General features: G+C 44.6%; 1 protein-coding gene across 4 annotated transcripts in view; it reads left to right on the top strand.

Annotated features, from left to right (window-relative positions):
• The window catches only part of NAA35 (N-alpha-acetyltransferase 35, NatC auxiliary subunit), a 423,189-nt gene that overhangs the window by 263,425 nt on the left and 135,464 nt on the right, over positions 1-24,300 (top strand). For all 4 annotated transcript variants that reach the window (XM_078675799.1, XM_078675796.1, XM_078675797.1 and 1 more), the window contains exons 13-17: positions 7,964-8,023; positions 9,589-9,695; positions 9,793-9,859; positions 20,855-20,953; positions 21,273-21,451. In XM_078675799.1, the coding sequence (XP_078531925.1) occupies positions 7,964-8,023; positions 9,589-9,695; positions 9,793-9,859; positions 20,855-20,953; positions 21,273-21,451 (512 nt within the window). The remainder of the gene's footprint in view (positions 1-7,963; positions 8,024-9,588; positions 9,696-9,792; positions 9,860-20,854; positions 20,954-21,272; positions 21,452-24,300) is intronic.

Raw genomic sequence — 24,300 nt, 5'->3', positions numbered from 1 at the left:
ATAATTGTGAAAGGTCACTAAGCGGTACACTTTTGTGTCAGGGTATTAGTTTACATGGAGCATGTGAAGGGAACTCAAATAACCATTCATGTCACCAGCTAGGCACACCTGCAACACAAATAGAACCATTCTTTAAGAGACTCTCGAATGGGAGTTACATTCTAATTGTAGACCACAGATGTTGCAGTCTGCTGCCCGGAAAACCTTATCTCATAACCGTGACTAGGAAGGTCATGTGCTGTGAACGAGTATTGTTGCCGAACGATGCCCGAGACAGGGAGGCAAGGTTGTGGCCCAGTTTGAAAATTTCTTCTATTCGAATTGATACTTTAAGCAGAATGAAGACAGTGCTCCTACAGACACCAACCATGTTAACGTCATCAAAAGAAACGTATGATCTCCAAGTTGCAAGGACAACTGATGAGATTCATTCACTGTTATCAACCAATTCCCCCATACATTTCGCAGAAATACTGAGCGAAATCTTAAACATTTCTGATACAAGCGGAATCGCGAGTGTATTTAAGACAGTGTTTTCAGGAGCTTTAACCCCATTCAAAGCCATCCTGGGTATTTTTCCTGAATTTGTCCATTCCATCTTTGGCGGACTTCCTCTCCTTTTGGGACTAGTGGCAGGAATCCTATTTTTGATCCTGTTACTTCGCTATGGCAAACCACGTCACAGACAAGACACCAACGATAATGGAAGAAACAATCCGAGCTATTGGCTACCGGGACCGCATAACTAAAGTCCTTGGACTAGCACGGCTACAAGATTTGAACATGACTTGGTTTCTTTCATTCAGACCGATGTGGCAAAGTTGTGTTATGCCTGTATTAAGGTGCTTGCTATGCGGCGAAGAATGCGTGTTGGACACCTGTCTGACACTACAATCGGATGTGCCAATGGACGCAGAGACTTTGTTGGGTCCGGTAACGGCTCATGCATTGTGCTGTCCCCAGCGGCTACCAATCCTGATGACGGCATTCGTGGAGACTTCACCACTACGATTGAAGAGTTGTGAAGTACAAGATGAAAGCAGCATCGATCAGGTACAACCTTCTGTCAGCTATGCTGATCGAAACATCAATGAAGGCAATCATGCTCATGAATGCATGTTACAAGATTTACCCGAGTTAGTGGAACTTTCACAAGAAGCAGTTGACAGTTTTTTCGAAAGTCTCAACAATATGATGTTTTCACCAGAGCAGAAAGAATGACTTGGAACAAACTAGCACACGGCGTTCCCTACACCCTGAATTTGGCCTTCAACTTTGAAAATTAAGCAATAAGAAGTTTTCTCACCAGTTTTTACAGAGAGCGAGACATTTTTCCCCTTCCATTCCTAAATATTTACGATTTTTTGGGACACTTATCTTCTGCTTAAAGTAAGACTATTCTTAGAGAACAAAATTTCTATATTTAGCTACTCAAGACACTTTAGCTACCCTCTAGCATATTCACGAGTATTATGAATTTGTGATGAGATGGTCTCGACTTTTTCTTCTGTATTAAGAGCCATTTCATGTGTAATTTCCGCATTTTATTCATGCTTATTTCAAAATATGCGTTTAGATTTAGCATTTATTATACTGCTTGATGTGCATATAGTAATTATACTCATCTTTTCGTGTATTTCGCATTTCCAAATTTCATTATGCAAATGATTGTATTTTGGGGTGGTTCGGTATACACATGCACTACTAGTATGTTTACTATGCCTAGACTTGTAAATATGGACATAGATTACGTGGAGTGGGTGTGATGTATTTATTATGGGTACTGCATCGATCCCCCTGCTTCTGACCCTTGTCTGGTTAATAATTAACTAGCAGCCATTCAACTGCACAGAAATCTGTTATCTGATTAGCCACACAACGACACAGAAGCCCGTTATCTGATTAGGTCATAGCGCGTGCCATCATTAGACAAGCACTATACCTCCAGCCCCCTAATAGGCATACGGTGTTCTCAAAACAAATCAAACCTACCACGATCTGGGAAATCCCCACAGCCATTGTTTTGATTTAGCCGAGAACTTCAGTAAAGAATGTGCGAACGATCAAGTTCGTATGACATCCTTATTGACGTATTTATGTCCATCCTTACGTCAATCCCGGCACCTTTCAGGTATAAATAATACCGACATTGCCTTAAGCAAACACACGAGGTGGTGACAAGATTGGAGCAGCGAGACTTGCCGAGGAGCCCAGCTGACAGCGAAGCCCACAGACGCTGCCCCTCCTTTCTGACGCGCTGAGAGAGAGACGCTGCCTTTTCTCCTGCCGAGAAATCCAGCTGCGGCGCTTCCAAGCAGCCCTCGCAGGCAGCTGGAATATCAAGACCTGAGATAGAGATACCAGCCCTCCAGCCTTCTAAATCCCAGGTACTGAACTGAATCATCCTTTGTAGAGAATTCTTGAAGCAGACCCTTGGCAAAACAAACTTAACTTAAACTGCTACTTAGCTACTCCCGCCACGTATTAGGCTTAGGTCAGGTACATTGGGGTAGGCGTAGTTAGAAGCACCAGTTGAGTACGATTAGTCAATGTATATATGTATGTATCTATTTTATCCATTTTAAGTATCATATGGCTAAGAAACCATATCAATGCTTTTACAGTATTATTTTATAATTCTGTTATTACTGTATGCATTTTACTTAACTATAAGTATTGCAATAATAGCGATTCATTTCTCTTGTATGAGAAAAGAGACTGATCAATAAATAACATCTTTTTATTGAACACGCCCGTCTCTTCCTTTTCTCTACAATCTGGTGAAACTAAGAATGCACTGAACTGACTGAGTAAAATAAGTTGTCTTTTGTTTTCACACGACTCTAGAGATACACTCTTGATTAGGGGAGAGCAAAGTTGTCATGTTCTATGGTTGTCAGAAACTAAATCCCTTCTTGTCTATCCAAGGAAGTAAAACTCCTCCTTGTCTTTTCGAGAAGGTTTCTAGTGAACTCTGAGCTAGCTGGCACACACTAAACTTTAAGTCTAATATCGACAGTAGAAGACCTAGTTAACCTCTGTCCTACGTCTATACTATTGCAGATATTATTCCAATGCGCAGAGCCTATTGGGATGATAGGAACTACACTACAACTGAATGGACGTGGCCAGAACATTATATTGAATACCTGTTAAACCCAAAAAGGAAGTAAAATAAACCCCGCCATGAATCACTAGTGGCGGTACATCAAATTCGTAGAAGTGATATAGTAAGGCACACTACATATAAAGCTCCATTTTCAAAACCTGTAACCGAGGATCTTCAGATCCGCCTCCTCCCTCAGAGGAGGAGTCAAACATTTAATAAACAGGGAAGTGGGACGGGATACCCCAACAGCTCGACACCTACAAGTTCGTATAACCATCATGGTGCCAGAAAACCAAAAGAAGGACAGTTCGGGGAGCCATTACTTCATACATACAGTACCATGACCGTTTGTTGAAAGTCCAGAACATGCGTGGGACCAGCAATGTCCTTCCCAGCTGTAACATACAATCAGAACCGTGTAGTGTATCCCAGTATGAAACCTATGAGTCAGGAGCTATATTTGGTTAGTGACTGGCCATAGTTGGTCCTTCCCCCAGAGCATATTACATAACATGAAATCAGCATGCAACAGTAGCCAGCAGAGGGCGTATCAGCAAACAGTTCAGAAAACAAGCAACATCACCAAAGTTAAAAGTTTTGGAATGGACATCCCCGGGATGCATAATGGGGTTATACAGCGGTGTCAGCCCGTACTACAGGGAGAGTAGCCATGCATCCCCCTCACAAAAAAAGGGGCTATGCAACCTTTAAGAACCATCAAAAATATACAGTTTTGAAGATCTTACTGTAGTTCGGGGATTTTCATCAAAGAAGTCTTTTGTGCAACGTCCGTTTCCACGACACACCGAGCTAGCCATCTCTGGCGAGCTTGGATTACCTGAATCAGCTAGATGAAGTCCTTGCTGCCTGGAGTTAGAGCATGTTGAGGATATTGGCAATAAGTGCCGCTATCGTCCTGTTCAGAGCACCACCTCATTCCGAATCCTGCTGTTGCTCTGCACGGCGTTGGTCCCTGCGCCTGGTAGCGATCTTCTTGATAAACTCGTGAGCAGCCTTCGGCGACTGCAGGACTGTTGGTTTACCATCCCAAATCACCTTTAAACGCGCCGGGTAAAGTATGGCGTACTCTACCTTGAGCTCTCGCAGTTTCAGCTTGGCACTGACATACTCTTTGCGCGCCTGTTGCACCGCAACCGTGTAATCTGGGTAAAACTCCAGATGATTGCCTTGATATGACACCTTCTGTTTGTCCCGTGCCATCCGTGGGATACTGTCTCTATCCCTATGGTTCAGGATACGAGCCACTATGGGTCGGGCTGGAGCTCCCGGTGGTGGGCGAGGTGCTAGCGATCTGTGGGCACGCTCCACTATGAAGAGTGAGGACAGATGTTCCACTCCAAAAATCAACAGGCACAGCTCCTTCACATACGTTTCCATACGGCCCGTGTTGGTCGTCTCCGGTACACCTTTGATCCTAATGTTATTTCGGCGCGACCTGGCCTCTAAATCCTCCGCCTTGCTTTTAATCACCTCCAGGAGCTTTTCCATCCCATTACATTTAGAGGTTGTGGCGCGCGCTTCGTCCTCCACTGCTGAAATGCGAGTTTCTGCCGTATCCAGGCGCTCCCCCTGCTTGTCCAATTTCGCCGCCATACTATCCATGCGGTGGGTCAGGTGATCAAGCTTTCCATTAATGTCCTGAAGACTGGATTGGATCGCTTTGAGGACAGATGTCATGTCGCTGTCGGTGGGGGCGTCCGTCTCAGCCTCGGTGTCAGAATTTGGCGTAGGGACCCTTTCCTATCTCCGTGACTCAAAGGTGAGTTTTGACTGCTGCTTATCCGGCTTGCCCATTTTGATACCTAGGGGCACCGTCTCAGTCTGCTGTGTTTCAATTCCAAGCAAGAGCACTCCTCAGAAGGATCTTGAGCCAGTAGAATCCTTAACTATCCAATGCCCACATCACCAGGTCCGCCGGCAGGAGGAAACTTGTACTTGGGCCGAATATGAACAGCACCACCCCTTAGCCATCCGTGCATGCATCAGCCATTTCAATTATGGGTAGGCCATAAGCGACAGTGCAGATGGTGCCGCAAAAAAGTCTGTCGTAGAATGAAACATCTCCAGATAACACACAAAACAAATCAAGGGGCTGAGCCCTATAGTTCTGGTGTGGCCCTATATCAAGAGACAAATGAGCAATGTAGCGAAATACAGCCAGCCTCCAGCCTCTGTCACATGACTGATTGTGAGATTCATGGTCGGGGTTTCCTGCAGTGCTGCTCTACCGTATGCAGAGCAAGGGTATCCAAACGCAGCGAAAATAGGATTGGCATACACCTCTCTGCACTGGGGGGGCCGCGCCTGTGCTGCTGATGGGCAATCTACGTGAATTTAGGCCGCATGAAAAGACGCAAGATGGCCGCCTGTCTCCTGCAGAACTCGGGCCCCAACTTCAAGCAGACAAGGGACGGGAGTTGTACCGGGAGGCCAACCCCGCACTCAGCGCAGGAGGGTACCGGGTAAGCGAGACAGGAGGGTGCTCGTTGGAGGATACTCCTACCTGAGTGCACGAGTCGCTGTCAGCAGTGCGCCGGGCGCCGCTATTTTCTCACGGCTGTCACCATGTCGCTTCAGATGTCCACAGTATACCCCTCGGCAGTATATTGCTCCTGCGAGCTCCGTACCTCTCAGCCGCCGCAGGCGTGGGCGCAATATGTCCCGATCTTGCGCGTGAGTCACCGCCGCCTCACAGTGCCTTCGATCGCACTCCCCGGCCGTCCCGCTGTCCAGCAGCCGCCATCCTGCCACGTCCTGTACAGTGCGCTCGGAGTTTCCAGATGACGGTTCCCATGCAATTCCGCACTCGCCAAAAGCTCACGGGGGTGCCTTGGTGTCCTGAGACATTCCGATGTTTATTACCGCCAGTTCGCAGGTAAACACCCGCCAGGGAATGGGTTAAGAAAACGCTGGACTTAGATCCGTCTGGCGGAGCTGGCTCAGAGAGCAGCGGTCACGCAGTGCGCCCTCTAGCGCCCCCCGGCAGCACATATTACTCTGCGCCCCATTAAAAACACGTGAGATTGGATATTTTTTTTGTCTCACACATGATCAGACAGAGAAGTGTAATTGAAAAAGCTCCTAGATATCTTTCAGACCACAGTCCATTAGTGCTGGAGATAAAGGGAATGGGGGATCAAGCGAAAGCATGTTCATCATGGACGTTTGAAAGAGCGTTATTGGTGGATGAGATATATGTGGAGCATATGAGGAAGTGGATACCAGAGTTTCTGGAAAGGAATCTTGGATCGTCTTCCCTGGACATGGTATGGAACACATTAAAAACAGGAGTACGAGGGGAAACAATGCAATTTGCAATGAGGAAAAACAAAATTGAGAAAGTTGAACTTCAGATCCTGCAAAATGGGTTGGCTCAAGCCGAGTGCAATCTAATTAAGGCTATACAGCAGAAGGAAGACATAGAAACCATCAGTCTAGGGGTAACAATAAGCCAAACCCTGGATAAGGCAATAGTGCACCGCAAAGAGATGTATGAATGTAGTGAAAGGGTGGGACATTTCCTTACGGTAAGAACAAGGCAGGAAACTACCTGATATGAAATCAGGGCAATCAGGGAACCTGTGGAGGGATTGAGAACTGAAGCAGGGGAAATCTGAACTGCTTTCTGTGCTTTCTATCAAACTCTCTATACGAAAGATATGGAGGGGGGAGCACAGAGGGCAAAACAAATAGAGCAATACCTGACCTAACCTGCTGAAGGGCTCTTGATGGGAGAAGAAAGGGATCAGCTAGATAGAGCTCTTGAATGGGAAGAAATAGTAAATGCTTTGGCTAGTCTAACAAAGGGGAAGGCAACGGGACCTGATCTGATCCCCACTGACTTCTATAAGGTCTTCCAAGAGCAACTGAGGGATACTATGAAGGCTCTGTTTGTGCAAATCATAGAGGGGGCTGATTCACCAGCCTCCTGGGGGAAAGCAAAAATAGTAATCTTTCCTAAAAAAGATAAACCTATGGACGAGTTAGGGTTTTACCAGCCAGTTACCCTCATTAATGGGGACGTGAAGATTTACTCCAAAACTCTGGCCTCTCGCTTGGCACTAGTGATCCAGAAGATAGTATCCCAGAGCCAACATGGGTTTGTCCCAGGTAGAAGTACCATTGAGCACGTCTGCAAAATTATTACACTCTTTGACGTGAAGCAGATAGCAGGAGACCCTATGGCTGTGCTTTTTTGGGATGCCGAGAAGGTGTTCGATAGGGTCTCCTGGCAATTTCTGTGGGCCACCCTGTCTTGGAAAGGGATTGTTGAACGGTTTATTCGGGCTGTGAAAGCCTTATTTAAAGATCTGGAGGCTAGAGTGATGGTGAACGGGGGTCCGACCGAGGCATTTAAAATAACAAGAGGCACAAGGCAGGGGTGTCCCTGCTCCCCATTACTGTTCGCCATCTATATTAATTTCTGAAACACCTGGAACATTTACCGAATATTCTTCCATTATTCGATACTGGACCCGTAGAAAACGTTATAGCGTATGCGGAAGATGTCGCATTAGTCACTACACAACCTGCTATTCTCCAATTTCTGATGTACAACCTCGTGCAACTGCAGAATTCGTATCGCATTGACATTCTAAATATGTTTTAACTCACTTCTGTTGTTTGCCTCCGTGGCAGTGGAGGGTTAGTTCTTTCTGATTCTGTGATGTATTGTTCTGAATGAAGCTAACAAAAAGTGAACTTTTATTAAAACTGACGAGGAAAAGCGTGAGTTTAGTTAATTTGATTCTCTATGTAGTGCTTTTGTGATGACAACATTAGTGTTGAGTATATAAGATTAACTGTGCTCCTGTTTCTTTTTTTGTGAACAAGGACTTTTTCTGTGAATTTAGTGAGCAGTCTCCCTGCGTTCTATCAAGATCTTTGCTTCAGGTAAGTCCGATTCAATAAAATCCTTTCTCATGGTCACAGCTCTCCTAATAATAATAATGTCATTAGAAAAAAAAGTAGAGCACAGCAGGAAAAGTCTAACTGGAACCAAAGAGCCAAGTTTTCCGTTTTTTTCTAAATGTCAATTCTGAGGGAGCCAGCCGAAGGTACAGCGGAAGCGAATTAGAAATTGTGGGAGCCAAGCAACTGAAGGCGCAACCACGTTAGCCTTCCTGACTTTGAGAACAGAGGCCAAATTAGCCACGGCCGATCTCCGAGCTCCGCTTGGAGTGTAGGGAGTAACTATCTCCTGCAGATAAGCAGGGCCTTGACAGGAAAGTGTTTTTTCAATAAAAATAGCCTTAAATGTGGTTCTCTGTTTCATTGGTAGCAAGTGCAGCTTCTTCAGTGTGGTGTTGATAGCGGTTCGCCTCGGGAGCCCGAGTAGTGTCCGAGCTGCCGCATTCTGTATGCATTGAAGCCTATTCGATTGCGATTGGGAGACACCCAAGTACAGAATAGTACAGTAATTCAATCTGACTGGTGCACTGTGTTCAGTCATTGGAGATACCAGCATTAGTGAGAAGTGTCGATTCTATTTCCAACTCCTCAAGTGGCTCTCTGACCACGTAGTACCATACTCACCTGGATTTGATTTCATACACCTCAATAAAAGGAACTTGGAGCTTAGAAGGCCAATAGTCTAGTCTTCGTTCTCAAATTTAGCCTGCCTTTGGACCTGACCCTCACCTGTACAGTTTCCTTACAAACATGTTTTCAAACATTATATAATGTGTTTTTTTGGCAAATCCCTAGGCTTTTTACCCTGTAGTTAAAAAGAAACTACCCAAAACCTATTTCTGCATTTTATTTCAAGCAGAAATACATTTTCTCGTTTCAAGATAACCTATACTCCTCTCCTTTTTTCACCCTCTTTCTTATGCCATTCTCAACCCTACCCAATAAACGTTGTTGTAATAGTCTCCTTCTGTGGTTAGACTTCATTTAGCAGTTTTTTAACATTTCTTTGGAAAAACATTCTGTTTCAAAGTATAGGTGTTTAAAACAATAGTCACGTCCAGCCGTTGTTAAATTTACATTCAGTGGAGAGGCTAGAAATGGGCTGGTTCTACGTAAAACAATCGAAAAAGGGTGAGTAGAATTAGCATGCCCAGTGATGTCTGCAGGCTTTGTTTCTAACCAGGAAGTGTATTTTTCAGTAGATGTCTTTTAAGTTGTGATTATAACTTTGCACATAAATATTCTAGTGTTTCTTCACAGAAGTTAAATATTTCTATAGTTTTCTGAAATTAATTCATTTGTAAATGAGGGATAATTACTTTACAGAGACATAACCTATCAAATCAAACTCTTTTCCAAAAGGGCAAGAGCCCTGAGAGGTTAGGATTATAAGTGTTTAAAAAGTGTTTAATGCCTGGATCAAGTCTGTACTCCTAATTTGTATTCTTGGTGACCGCATAAAGCACATTATTTGTAAAGTAATTCTGGTAACTTCATATATAGAAAAAACTTGTTGAAATTGCTGAACACAAGTTAATTTTTTTTAGACCACGTTCCTGGTCGATAACAAGAAGGTGTTTGGTACCCATTTAATGCAAGACATGGTGAAGGATGCATTGCGAGTCTTTGTTAGTCCTCCAGCACTTTCTTCCAAGTAAGTTGTACACATTAAATGTATGCATGTGGATGGAATAAATAATTGGCTACTCGGCCAGGATGTAAGCTGTGTCAATGTGCATTTTTTGTTACAGATGTTACCTGTACAACAACCATCAAGCCAAAGACTACATTGATTCGTTTGTGACTCACTGTGTTCGGGTATGTCAAGTTAAAGATATCCATTTAGTATGAGCTTGCGTCTTGGTGGCAACACAATGTAGGTTGTGCTTAGAATATTCTAATACCCTTTGTAGATGTAAAGTGATTCCGAAAGTAAGCTTGCTGATAACAAAACATAATTTTCATTTTTACCCTCCCTTGCCCACAGATTCAAATCTTTTTATTCTGGTTTAAACTAATATTGGGTGGCCTGCTTATAAAATAAGATAATGCATAAGCCTGTTCAGATGTCCGTGTTTTGCAGCAGTACAGGCGAGTGCCCTACCTCATTCTTTTGGTATTTTACAGTGAACATGTTTAGCTCAAGAAATTTGTGACCAATCCTGTTTATATACTGTATGTCCTAGCAAAACAAAATGGTTGCCAAATGTAAAGGAGCAGTGTGACTTTTCAAAGTGTTAAGACAGGGGAACGGGTGTGGTATTCTGCCTTGAGTGCCCCGCTAAATATGAAACTGGTATTCCAACTTATATTTTATCCATGACCTCACACTAACCTAGCATGTGCACAGAGACCTAGACCTGTCCGTAATAAAGTGAGTTCCTGTAAGAAATCTGATTATTATTTGGGGTGGGTGACTGCCCACTTTAAAAAACAATCGCAATCCTTGACAGGGTGAACCCTCAAAGTCACTAAATTAACATGAGCACAAACCCCTGGCAGCTAGGGCACAGATCAGACAGGTTTCACTTGTAGCAGTGTATAAAGTATTTATGCAGTTTCAAAAAGTAATAAATTGGAAATGTGAAGCAATAAAAATCCCAAACTTAATTAAAGAAAGAGTAAAAATGAAAAACCAACTCCAAAAATGCCTAAAATCCATTAAGAGGAACTGGAGACATGATTTTTAAAAAGAAGAAATTGCGCCAAAGAATCACAAAGTGCTACTGATAGTCCGTAGTCTTGGTAAACCAGAACCAAGGTATAATTTTATGCTGACCACGATGGAGCGTGAGACAGATAACCCAACAAGGTTCATCCTGTTCAAAGATTATACGCTTCTGACTTTAGTCCTTTAAGTCCCAATCCACCACAGGAGTACACTTCTAAAGCCCCCCAGGTGCTCCAGGAAGACGCTTGGAGACTGTAGGATCCAGTCCAGGTCCAATTGCTGCTGGGCAGCTGGGAAGTTACAGGGAAAGCTGTTACATATGTAAACCACCACTATGTGGAATAGTTGCTCAGGGATTATAGAATTGTTATTACTTAGTTGAGGTAGTGGGAAGTTGATGGAATGTATGTCATTCACTGTTTGACCTGTGACTTGAGAAGATGGATTAAACTCTCTTAACTATCCTGACTTCGTGTTTGGATTTTGATTACCACCCTGCCACTTTCCCTACACTGGCGACGAAGGGGGATTGGACTTCAGCATTATTGAAGATCTTGTCTATTTGGATTTCACCATATTCACCATAAACAAGGTATTTTGTTATTCGACTGCTTTATCGAGCAGTGATTTATGGTGAACTCTCTTTAATTATGGGAATTTAACTCAACTGTTTAATCGAGCAGTGGCGTGTGGTGGAATTTCTCTTTAAGTTGTGCAAGTGCAAGTCGGCAGCAATATCGTGCTGTTTCAAGTGTGCACACAAGTGTGAAATTTCCTTCCAAAGAAGCGTTTTCACTGTTTGACCTGTGACTTGAGAAGATGGATTAAAGTCTCTTATCTATCCTGACTTCGTGTTTGGATTTTGATTACCACCCTGCCACTTTCCCTACAAAAGCCTCTTGTAACTTCTTGTGTCTCTGTAGTTTTAATAGGAACTCATCCTTATTGACCCTTGCATTCCACTTCTTTGTCTTGGTTACAAGAGAGATGACCAGGTCCAGTCTTTCACGTCTCTTCTCAGGTCACAGACAGCAGCAGGTTCAGTCCTTCCTCTCATCTTCCTCAGGTCCAGGGGTGTTCTGAAGTGGGTACCTGGAAATGACATATTTATGCCTGACACGAGCTAAGGAGTGGGAATTACTCCTGAACACACCCTTGTTTGTGTGTGTATTATGGCAATCCTAGTGTCTTCACACACTTAATACCAAACTCAAGTTAAAACTCAGAGACAATAGTCTGGTAGCGCAAAACTAAGTTTTCCAACACCCGGACGACAGATACTCCAGAATTGTTCTGGCATCATTTTTTCCCTTCCTTTCAAGTGGGCTCAAAAGTGTTCTGTATACAATCAGCATATTTGTCAAGCAGGATTTGACACTGTAATGTCAAAAGGGATTCTGTCAGCCCCCACCCTGCATATTTTGTCAGGTTCGGAGCATTCATCTCTGCCCATTCAGGTGAGCCTCTTGTTGGTTCTTTGGGGGCATTTCACGCTTTATTTCCACACCTATTCAAATGCCTATTGCTGGCTGACAGAAGTGGGTGAGCAAATGCAAATTTAGCCTCAAGGAACTTCAGGCAGGGTAAGGTAACTTTCTAAAAGTTACTTTTCTTTAGTATTTATTAACATTTCAACTTGACCACTGAATTGGATAAGTAATAACTATTAAAATATTTGCTTTATTTTTCAGCTAATCCCTTCCCCAAGGCACAGTATTAGGATTTTAATCTGTACTCAGGCTTTCTACGTAGGACAGCAAGGCCTGCTACAGGGAAAACTAGTTTTTGGGTGCTAATCACTGCAAGGACATGTTAACGTTACATTGCTACTTGTCCTACTTTTAAAACCCAAGCACCCTGCATTGTGACCTGCAACATCTGCTATGGGGTAACTTATTAATATTTCAAAGGGAGGTTTAGATTTGTCAAAATAATTTATTTTGACAGGTTGAATTGAAGTTTTTATACTTCCGCTGTCAGGCTACGTTGATAGGCCTGAAGCAAGGTTTTACACTGTCACTGGAGTGAATGGCACAATAGGTGCTGCAGTCCACTATTAACATTTAACTTGCAGTACCAGGGGACATTTTGTAACGTATACTAGGGACTTGTAGGTAAGCTAAATATGTTAATTAGGAATACATCAATTCGCTCTTGTTTAAAGGGGGAGCACAGGTATTTTACTGCTGGTGAGCAGGGGTAAAGTGTACAGAGGTCTAAAGCCAGCAACAGTATAGGGTCCAGCAACAGGTAAAAAATACGGGGTTACCACACAAAAGGTGAATTTCCGACAGATCCTGAAACTTGCCTTTGACCTAGAGGGTGGCACAAAGTGTGCCCTCATAGTGGGCAATGAAGTACCTCCAAAGCCCCGAGTATATCACATAAAGTGGTGATGGTAGCGTTCTGTTTTGCAATTTACTAATGTGACTAAACCTTTTTCTCTGTGTCAATGGCAGGCAAACATACTGGCTTCTTTAATGTAGATTTCCGCTGTTATGGGAAAGCCAGAACCATGCACATCTATTCTGCATGTTCCATGCATGCATGTGCAGTGAGTATGTAGCACATGTGTGGTAGTATTACTCTGTATGTTGTGTACTGGGGCAGTGGGATTCAATTTGTATGCCCCTGGTTTAGCTTGGCACAAGTTGGAGGATGAGAACAGTTTCTCCAGATGTAGTGGGGAGACTGCCTTGGCCGGGGATTCTATCATGGCAGACACCGCTGACCCAGAAGTATGGAGCAGCAACTCTTTAGTTACTACAAATAACGCCAGGAGGCCGCCCGACAGCATCATAGCTAATAAAAACCCAGAAGATCCGGCAAAAAGGGGCGTAGTAGGAGGACACAGGACAGGGATGTACTGCTCAGCTGAAGGAGAGAGAATTGCGGAGATAACACCGTAGGACATCCGTGGACCGGCTGAGGCTGCGGAGCCAGAGGAAGAAGCAGAGGACGAGAGAGAGTCAACCCCACCGCCTGGGATGCAAGGAGGGGACACCAAACTGGTTTAAGGTGTTGAGGACGCCCGCGATGACCACCGTTCAACACCAAAGATGATTGAATCCAGCAGCCAAAGAGAACAGAAAGATGCTACAGTTCCCAACACCACAATCCCAAGGGGGGCCATTGCCTCAGGCAAGTACAGCTTGTACATTTCTTGTCTCTACGTAAGTGATGGTCAGGGGTGAGGTGACTAGTTCAGAGGGGTACACTATTTAGATGAAAGGGAGCGCGTTTTCAGAAGAGAGCACTACACTCAGCACGTACTCGATGGCAGGCACTAACAGTAAAAGAAGGAAACTAAAATAGCTTAGTGCTTACCCTGTTGTGTTGTGTCTTCGAGACAATCAACACTCAAAACTGTCCTCTAAGGTTTTGGGAAGAGTAGCCGCTGGCTACAGGGTGGAATGAGGAAATAATGGAAGGGGAGTTGAGCACGCAGTGCATCCATGATAACTCTGGGAAGAAGAAGACCTCCATGGGAAGGAAGGAGCTGTCTAAGCAAGACTATAAAAGCACATAAAAGGCTGAAAACCATACTTTCATATGTGTATCTGTCCTGGGGAGACCACAGCAGACAGCCTGCTTTCCTGTAGCTGCAGGATGGAGGCTCAGACTCTGAAGCGCAGGAGGATTGAGAAAGGTCTTCTTCAGAAATACAATGTGGCCCTTTTTAGCAAAGAACTGCTGATTAGGTCTTCCTGTGCACTGCCATTTGGTAGATTGTAGGGGCTGTGATTGTTGTTGTTCAAGGTGAGGGCATTTCTAGGCTGGGGTTGTGCCTTTGTCCCTGATAACTGCTTTTGGAAGGCGGATGACAAGCAGGTGCATATATTTCACACTTAGTTATGCCCATGTTTTATACTCAAATTTGGAGCCAGCCCATTGCTTCATGCTCTAAGAGCTATCGCTTTGCAAAAAGACTGTGTCTGAGGAGCAATCCGAAAATTACATTTGGAAGAGATCTCACCAAAGCCAGTTTTGAAGCCTTAGACAGTTGCTCCACATTGCCTGTGTGGCAAGTATGTCTAAAAATGGAATCCAAGCGACCATACTTTTTTTCAGTCCCAGGTTCTTCTTGCTTGACCAAGGACGGCAGCACTCCTTTTTATACTTTATTAACTATTTTATAACCAGGGCTGGTATCAGCCTGACATCCAGTCTCTCATATGTGAGTGGACATCCCTTCTAGTTTGCACTTTCTGCTGTAAGAGCGGAGGGTCTGCTGAAGTGCCTTGAAACCTACCTGTGATGGACAGATTTTGCTTGTCAGTGCAAGAGGAGAGCCTGTCTAAGAGGAGAATTCCAGTGTGTTCCAGTATTTGGAGTATCCAGAGAAACAGACTCTTCTAGAAAGTAAAGCCATGATTATCCTGTGCCATGACGTGGTCCCCACCCCCACCACCCGATCTCACAGCATGGTTCTCATGTGAGTAGCACTAAGACTAGTACAGATCAAGTACCACTTTGATGCCCAGCAGTCCATGGAGGACTTGAAAGACTGTTGCTTCTGCTGATGTGACGGAGAGTGAAATGGGAAGTCATGATCGGCCCAGAGGACACAGCTGACAGCCAGCCGGGAAAGCCACCGCTGCCTAAAAAGAAGTTTGCAATGTAGAACTGCCTCTCCTATCTCATCCTGCAAACACTATCCTGTACGAAACTGCAGTCTGTGGGCGGGAGCACGAACCACAAATCCACCGCACTGCTACAACCTCATTGATAACTAGCAAGTAAATGCGGGGCTTAGCCTGCACCTTGGACAAGAGTCTAACACATGCAGACGTGTCTGCTGCAAATACTTGAGACTTTTGCTAGAGAGGTAAATGAGATAAAACTGAGTTTCATTTTAATCTGTGAGAGAATTTGAATCTATCTTCACGTTGTTTTCTCTGCATATGTCAGGGAGTACCTATATGGGATAGCCCTGGCGTCCTGTTTCAAGAAGGCAGAGGTTATAGCTACAGAAGAGCAATACTTAAATAACAGCCGAGATACACTGCAAGAACATTGCGTTAGTTAACATATATGCCACAGAAACAGACCGATTATTCTCCTAAGTCAAATTATCAAAGCACTTCAACAGTACAATACACTCACTACCCGTTAGTAGTGGGGGGACTTCAACTGCGTTGCAGTGTGGAACTTGATAGGTCGCACTCACCACTTCTCACATGCTCCACACATAAGACTACAAGGGCACTAAACTATTGGCTAGTACAGTGAGGCTGATTGATTCATGGCGGGTACATCACCCCGATCTTAAGGATTACTCCTACTTTAACTTCATAGGCATATCAGACTAGACTGTCTGGTCTCTCGAGACAGTTTGGGCCCCTCAAATACAAGCAGTGGTAGACCCCACAGAATACCCGTAGAGAACTATTCTGACCACAAGCCACCGCTTCTATAAAGGATATGGGGTAGACTGAGAACTGAGATTCTGACGTGAAAATTAAAAGTGGATGAGTTGAAGGATTAATATTCCGCCAAACAGGTTCAAATATACAAAATAGTTTTGCTATAATGAATGGCAGTGCCCTATTACTGTTCACCGTAGCGATCAAGCTGTTGGTGTGCACAACCAGTAAGACAAGGTCTTTTCGATGCATTGAAATCTCCATCAGGACCCACTATGTCTCTTTGTATGCCAACGACATGCTATGATACTTCATGAACAGATGGAGCACACTCCTAGAAATTGATTGTATTGTAGTAGACTTACTATGTGGCGTAGGCAGACGTAGTGTGGCACTGGCCACTGTGCACATTTCGGTGAATAATGGTGGTTTAGCACCCCCTGATTTCAAGCGTTACCATTTAGCGGCTCTGCTCAATGGACTACGAGGTGGGCTGGAGAAAGAGTATCAGCCCCCACAAGAGTGACCACAGAGAGTCCCACACTTCAGCCATTGAAGAATATACTTTCGAAAATAGGAGGGAAACTGCTGGGTGAGAAGCCTGCAAATAACTCGTACACATGTACCCCGTGTCCGTAGCTCCCCATTAGTAAACAATATAAACCATAACACAACAAGGAGACTTAAGGGAGGCACTTGCCTGAGTAGATCACAGGGTGACAGAAGTGGGAAGCCTTATTGAAGAGGAGCCATTACATGAGTTTAAAGAAAGACAAAGATGTGGCCTCCCGAGGGGCAGTTCTTTTTGCAAGTTGCAATCAGTGCAGCAGTGAGGAAGCTCTGGAAAGCAGACCACAATGAACCACCTAGACATTAGGGCCTTAAACTGATCTGCGCAGCCAATGACAATCACAAAGCAGTGACACTGATGTACTGATCCCTCTTGGGACTGGCTAAAAGCTAAAAGCAGACTGGACACCCTGCGGGAGAGGTGGGACAGTGTTGGACTTGGCCCTTCTGGCAGGTTCACCCCTAAACTTTTTGCTTTTAATGGTGACCTAGTGATGGTGATTTTTGGGTTCTGCGCACTTTCACTGTGTCCCAGTGGAAAGTGCGTGCGCACTTTGAGTGCATGTGGTGAGATAGGCCTGCCCTCCCATAGGAATGCATGGGGAATGTATGTGTCCCTGGTAGTTCCTGATGCGTGGGGTGTACAGGCTCGAGTCTGGTATGTGCGGACTCGTGTGATTGAATGCTTCGCAATGATGTATGTGGCATGATTGTGTCGTGTGTGGAAGTGCCACTTCTAGGAGTTGGCATATTAGTGTAAAATGTGCTGGCGTGTGATTGGCTGGAGCTGGCTGGGATGCCTGGCTCCCGGATGTCTGGATGGGTCTGCCCAGTGGTGAGTGCTGAGATTAGCATGCTGATGTGAGGGGAGGGCTGCACTTGGTTCCTGAATGGGGCTGGGCTTTCCCCACACAATGCTGGCTCCGCCCCCTGTGGTGCATCTAATGACCCTAGCCTGCCTAGTGAATAGAGTGAGGAGCTGAGCCATCAAGGGTGCTCCAAAACCAACTGCGACTGGTTTCTCCCCCACCCTGCACCTACAGACAAAGGATTTACTAGTATAAGAAGGGGCTGTGTCCCCTTACAATTTGTTCTCTTCCAGGATCCTGCTAGAGGGGGCTGCTGCTGTTGCTGGGCAGGAGGACCGCCACTTGGATTGTCTCCCTGTCTGGAGACCCAGTGAGCTGGCTCTGGGCCCAGCCTTGCCCCCTGCCTGCTTAAAGAAACTTCTGTGCTGGTCCCTGGACTTTTGGGACCTGGTAGCGCTTTTATTTTCCTTATAGCGCTTGGGAGCGCTGTGATCCTGTTCCTAGCGCTGGGAACGCTGTATTTGTCCTTGGCGCTTGAGAGCGCCTCCCTGGTGCTTCGCCGGTGCCCACCCGGCATTTGACCAGTTTTTACCAATCTTAAAGTCCCCTGGCAGGTGCCCACCCTGCCAGGGACATTGCCTCCCTAATATCGAGTGCCCACCTCGATTTATTGTCATTTTAAAGGAGCCGGTGCTCACCCGGCATTTGCCCCGTAAATTGTGCAAAATCGTCCCTCCCGGCGCCCGACCAGGAAGTCAGACAGGCCGGGGGCGGGCCTTCGGGACAACCGGAACTGGAAGTAGGAGGGCGGGAGCCTACCCCGCCTCCCACGGAAGAGTCGCGGCTGTTTTGAGCACCGGAGCAGGCAGGAGCCTACTCTGTGCCCCGGTGCACTCGCCCGAGAAGGAGAGAGGAAGAGTCCTACAGCCGGCGCCTTCCACGGGGCTCCCAGGAGTGAGGGAGAGCCCCGTGGTAACCGGCCTAGAGAAGCCCCGCAGCTGCCGGTGAGGAGGAGGACGCCGCCTTTGCCGAAGAGCAGCACCAGAAGACAGCCGGTGAGTGACCGGGAGGGAGCACGCTGAGAGGCAGAGCCCTCGAGGTCTCCGAGGCACTTTCCCCCCTTGAGTTCCACAGAGGGAGGGGGCCCCACCCACGCTGCAGTTGCTGCTAGAGCCTGTCGAGGCTCCACGATCCAAGGCGGCATTTGTTTGTTGGAGCCACGAGGCTCCGGGGGCAGTTTCCTTTCACCGTTGAGCGGCCCCAGTTGGCAGAGGGCCGCTCCAGCATTTACGGGGGCAGTTGTTTCTCTTGAGTCCCCAGAGGGGGGACTCCACAGAAGGCTCCAGGCGCTACACTTGTGTTCGTGAGCCCAGAGAAGCTCACAGGGCCCGAGTATTCCTTGTTTTGCGAGCCCAGAGAGGCTCTAGGGGGCACTTATTTGTCTTGAGTCCAGGAGGAACTCCAACGAGGGGCACATCATTATTCAAGAGCCCACGAGGGCTCAGGGGGCATCAGTCGTGGCGAGCCCAGAGAGGCTCACAGCCCCCTTCTTGTTTCAGAGCCTGCGAGGCTCCAGCATTGCCCCCATCTTTGTCACACAGCTGCCCAGCACTTTGTGGGCAGTTGCCACGTTTAGGCCCCTGACTTTGGGACACAGGGCGGCCTAGCCCTAGAGAGGCCAGTTGGCCTAGGGACTGCCACAGGTGGTGGCTAATGTGATTGTTGCGCTATTGTGTTGCCCTGCACCTCTGAATGTGTTTTAAATGCGTCATGTGCCATGTTCTTACACCTCTGAATGTTTTTAGGCATCATGTGGTTTTCCTTCCTTACACCGCTGAATGTATGTTTATGCATCATGTGTTATGTGCTTACACCCCTACAGGTATTGTGATACTTAGGTGGTTGTTCTCCTAGTACAGGTGGTGCTAGTGAGGTCCTGGTTACCAGTAGTTACTGGTTGTGTGCTACAGTGATTTTACATTCCATGAGCTATGTTCTAAAAGTGTTACTTCTAAAAGTGCTGATTCCCGACAGTGGTCCACGTGGCACTGTCTTGTACATATCCCCTGTAAATTCTGCCCGTGCCTGTTGGCACATTGTAAAGTGTGTGTTTTTATCTAATGTGTGTTGGTGTAGTACAAAGGCTATTTTTATATAACCTTGTGTGGAGTTTCCTTTGTGGTGGGCCTTGGGTGTTGTTACTGGGGTGAGTGCGCAAATACTTCACTCACATCGCCTCCAAGTTTAGCCTTGCTGCTCGCGCCACGTTACCTAGAGGGTGAGCAGGGGTTATCTTGGCGTGTAACTCCCTTGCCCTGACTTAGGAGTGGTGGTCTCTGACTGACTTTGGCGCAAGCCCTGGCCAGCCAGGGATCCCATTTCTAACAGACAGGAAAAGCCAAGCAGGGTGGCTTTTCCTGTCCTTGTAAATATGGAGCAGTGAAGTACGCCACCAGTACGTTACAAAAAGTGACGTACTGGTGGCGCAGGGGGCTTGTAAATCTGCCCCATCGAGTATATGTCATCCCTTAAAGAATAAATACATTTTCCCAGATGCACAGGCAAACAGCCGGGTGTGGAGAGGCAGACTCAGATTTCAACCATATGCTCTGGATCGGCCCTAAAATATTAACATACATACATGGGGACAAGTGTTAGAAACAGATAACAAGGAGATGAGCTAAAGTACTAAAAAAACAGAGGCTTGCTTATTTGGGTTATATGCATGATTCAAGGCTCACCAAGTAACTAGCATGTCTACCATCCTAGCTTTGATTCTAGCTAAATGGCAGATAAAAATGACTTAGAAATCCAGTAGGGACCCCAACAACCAGGCGTAAGGAGTTAATAAAATGGGCAAAATGTGAAAGTTTCCTACTACATAGGGAGGTGAAGAGAGGGCTGCGAAGGATAGATGTAGTGAGAGCTTGGGAGGTAATAACGGCATCGTTGCCAGAGAAGGAGGATGATTGGGGCAGATGCCCTCTCGGACATTACACCGAAGAGGCCTACATGCGTTGACCTAACCCTTGGCTGACGTGACACCTGTGGGCATGAGCAGACTTGAAAGGGCCCTCAGCGACGAGCTCCAGTGAAAGGACACTTAAGAAATTGGTCTATAGGTGCAAACACATAATTTACAAGAGTTAGCAGGATGGAACTAAACTATAATGCATGGTTGTACATTGCAGTGTTGTAACAAAGCAATGCATCATTCTTCATGGATAGAACAAACCCCAATAAAATATGTGTAAAAGAAAGTGAGTCTTATGTCGCTTCTGATTGGTGCATATGTTGCTTACTTGAATTGCTTTTATTTAGGTGTTTGTGTAATTTTCTTTTGATCATTGTTAAAGTTAATACTTTTTATGTGTTTAATATAATTTTATTTTTTCAGCCATTTTGTAGTTTGATTCAGATACATGGACACAACAGGGCTCGTCAGAGAGATAAACTTGGCCATATCCTTGAGGAATTTGCTACTCTGCAAGATGAGGTAATTATTATTGTAGGCTTCACTGGTCGACTTTTTTTTTTTAAAGCACAGTACAAGGACAAGGCTAATTAAAGAATTTTAAAAAAGCATCTGAAATACAAAGTAAACACAATTTACTTTTTGTTTTCATCATCATGTTTGTATTCTTGCTTTATAGTGACGGCAGAAAGGGATTTGTTAATGTTTTGATTACATTAAACTTTTCTTGAAATGTACCTGATTAGTGGCCTGTCCTCTGTTTTAGTTCTAGTTTCAAACTTCCTGTTATCCTCTTTCTGCTGAATTTATGCCTACCAGGATACTTGCATTTCTCTTATAGGCTGAAAAAGTTGATGCTGCTCTCCATAGTATGCTCCTTAAACAAGAACCTCAAAGACAACACTTAGCCTGCCTGGGCACCTGGGTGCTTTATCACAATCTTCGCATCATGATCCAGTATTTATTGAGTGGCTTTGAACTGGAACTGTACAGCATGCATGAATACTACTATATATATTGGTAAGTGATGTGATGTGGAATTTAACATATACCTTTAAATTGCAAAATGTTTCCCTTTTTTTATTCTGCTGTTTATGAAATCCCAATCAGCATTGCCAAAAGTTTCGGTATAATGTCTTTATTAAATGCTCAGTAAATAGTAGAGCCTGCTCACTACAGGATTGGTCAAAAGAAAGCAAAAAATGTAATATTCAAATATATATGCGTACATATTACTTTCACAACTTTTCTTTTGCCTGTGGACAGCCAGATCGAATCGGCTGCATTTCAAAACACAAAATAACAGACCGTGATTTGAAATCTTTGGACTCCACTCATTACAGCTGATCGGTAACAGAAAGCGGCACTCCTTTTAATACTTCGTCAATCCACAGTGGAGCACAATCTTGATAACACCGTGATAGTAAAACTGTATATGCAGATTAATTGTTGTTTTAATAAAATATATAATAAAAAAAACTTCTTTCAGAATCACATAACTGTGTGAGTACAGCTTTCTGTTACAGTCAAGCTGTATCTATGCTCACAGGCAAACTTCAAAATAAAAAGTGCAAGAGTGGCATGATTGAATTATGGACATAAACTAATCCAAACTTTGAAACTTGAAGTTAAATTATGAAATTGGCCAGAAATCGTAATTGAAATTAGCATTGAGAACTTAGCTGCTGCACCTCCCTTTTCACAAATATTTGCACCTATATTTTTATTAATTCCAGCAAAGTGGTGGATGGGTTTGGTGATATCAAACTGTCGAGTGGCATTTGCAACCTAGCAAATTATCACATTTTTCAAGATACCTTGGCACTCTGCCCGATGAAGAGATATACAATGTCCATCTTTGTTCATCCTACCCTCCCTTCTTTTGACCTCTCATGTTGTTGGATACAATTTTGGTGAACAGGAGGTTTAAATAATGTTTTTGTAAATGACTGCATACAGGAACAGAACAGCTTCAATTCTGTGTTGCAGTTTAAATCCTGGGGGAGAACTTTCTTCCGTAATTCACCTCACTGCATACCATAGTTGTGGATAATTATTTAATTTGGATTCTATGAACTGCTCTTAAGTTCTGTTTTCAGATTGCTCCTGGACTAGTTTTAACGTCAAATTGGGTTTGCTTTATTTTTCAAAGTCTCTCTTGGTCTGATGCAGTACATCTAGCCATAATATATATATGAACACTGAGTTGTAACTTCAGGGGTCCCCAAGTGAGACAAGAGGAGCAAAGTGAAGATGTGGGACAAGAAAGACAACCACCACCCCCCATAACAACCCTATATCACACATAGCCTCTGAAGCAGTACAGTCTCTCCGTCCCTGCCCCTCCGCCACAATATCTGGAGTTATACCTTCTTGCTGGTCCCAAAAGAAGTTGGCTTCAGAAGCCAATAAAAAGCAACACCCTGTTTATATCGGTCCAAAATTACCCGCACTCCTTTTTCTTCCAATGTAGAAAGTTCCCTGCCTTCACAACTTGTGTATAATAATGGAATCTACCCTTGTCAGATACCTTCAGTTTGGCATGGTGCAAAAGGACACTTGAAGAACCAGTTTGAGCAGTTTCTTATTAATTACCTGCAGCCTATATCGCCTGTTCTGTAAAATGTTGAATAGACGCTCAGTCAGTGGCAGCAATCTTGCGATTAGATGCCTTTTTTAGGATTTGTTGTTTCTTGTATGCTCCTACTTCAGCTGTGATTGTTCCACCGGCTTCCGAATTGTCTCTCATTCTTCTTGTGGAGGGTCTGTTTGCCTTCCTCACCACCACTCTAAGGTAATCCCTGTCTGGAAGGACCACTGAATCTTAGTAGTTAGGATTTCTTCACCCACTTGACTTTTTAAAAGCCCAGGAAGTGTATATTGACAGCACCCATTTGGTCGTACAGACATTGGTTTTGGGACTTCATACAAATTAGAGCTGGATGTTGCAATCCCCTCTGCTCTCTGTTATCTTGTAGCACCATCACAGAAGACTCCAAGATCACAATTCCAGATGTATTCTCCTGTATTGCCTCCTTCTTCCACAGCTTTTGATCATTGAAGACAATGTCGTCTCAGCGGAGGCTACTTTCTACTTGATGTTGTGATTCGTTGCATATCTCTCAGAGCTGACCAGATCAATGTCTCGCCTCTGAATGTATCAGCTTCACTCTTATAGCATTGTCAGTCATGTTTCGGTCTATCTCTCTATTTGTGATACAGGCTTTATAGGAAAAAAATAACCATTGATTTTTCTTGTTTTAATTCTCTTTGGGAGGCACACCACAGAACAATTTACGGACTCCAACATGAGTTTTGAGGGGAGTACAATATCACAGGACTCTCTGAATTGAAGCCCCATGGCCTTGTTTACGACATTAAGGTTCAGCAGTCATACAGTGGTGATTATCCACCTATCTGCCCACCTGTTTTCCCTTATCTTTCACAGTGTTCACCCTCTCAATAATATTTTCGTTAACAACTGTGATCTGTCCCTTAATTTGAAAACTTGGATGTCTTTTTTTGTCTTTTAATTGGAATGTGTCCAATAAAGACCAAACTTGCTCTTTGTAGCAGGGCAATGTCATGTCTCTCTCAACTGTTGTTTCTGCATCACCTTTTGGTTTACACAAGTTGATTTAGCAACTTTGGTATTTGAGTAGGAATGAATAAGTAACTCTTACTTTATTGGCACCTGTGCAAATTACTGAGCCATCAGATAAAGGAAACCATGGCCCATGGACCTTCTCATTTACAAAATAATTAAATCTCTTATACCATGCTCATTCAACGTTTCAGCTTGATTCACAACTATATGCATATTGGGTTTCTAGCCGTAGCAGCGTTAAGGACAGGGAGACATTAAGGAG

Source organism: Lissotriton helveticus, chromosome 2_1, assembly GCF_964261635.1.
Source record: "Lissotriton helveticus chromosome 2_1, aLisHel1.1, whole genome shotgun sequence".
Classification (NCBI taxonomy): domain Eukaryota; kingdom Metazoa; phylum Chordata; class Amphibia; order Caudata; family Salamandridae; genus Lissotriton; species Lissotriton helveticus.
Note: the sequence above shows the minus strand (reverse complement) of the source record. Positions and strands in the feature narration are given on the sequence as shown.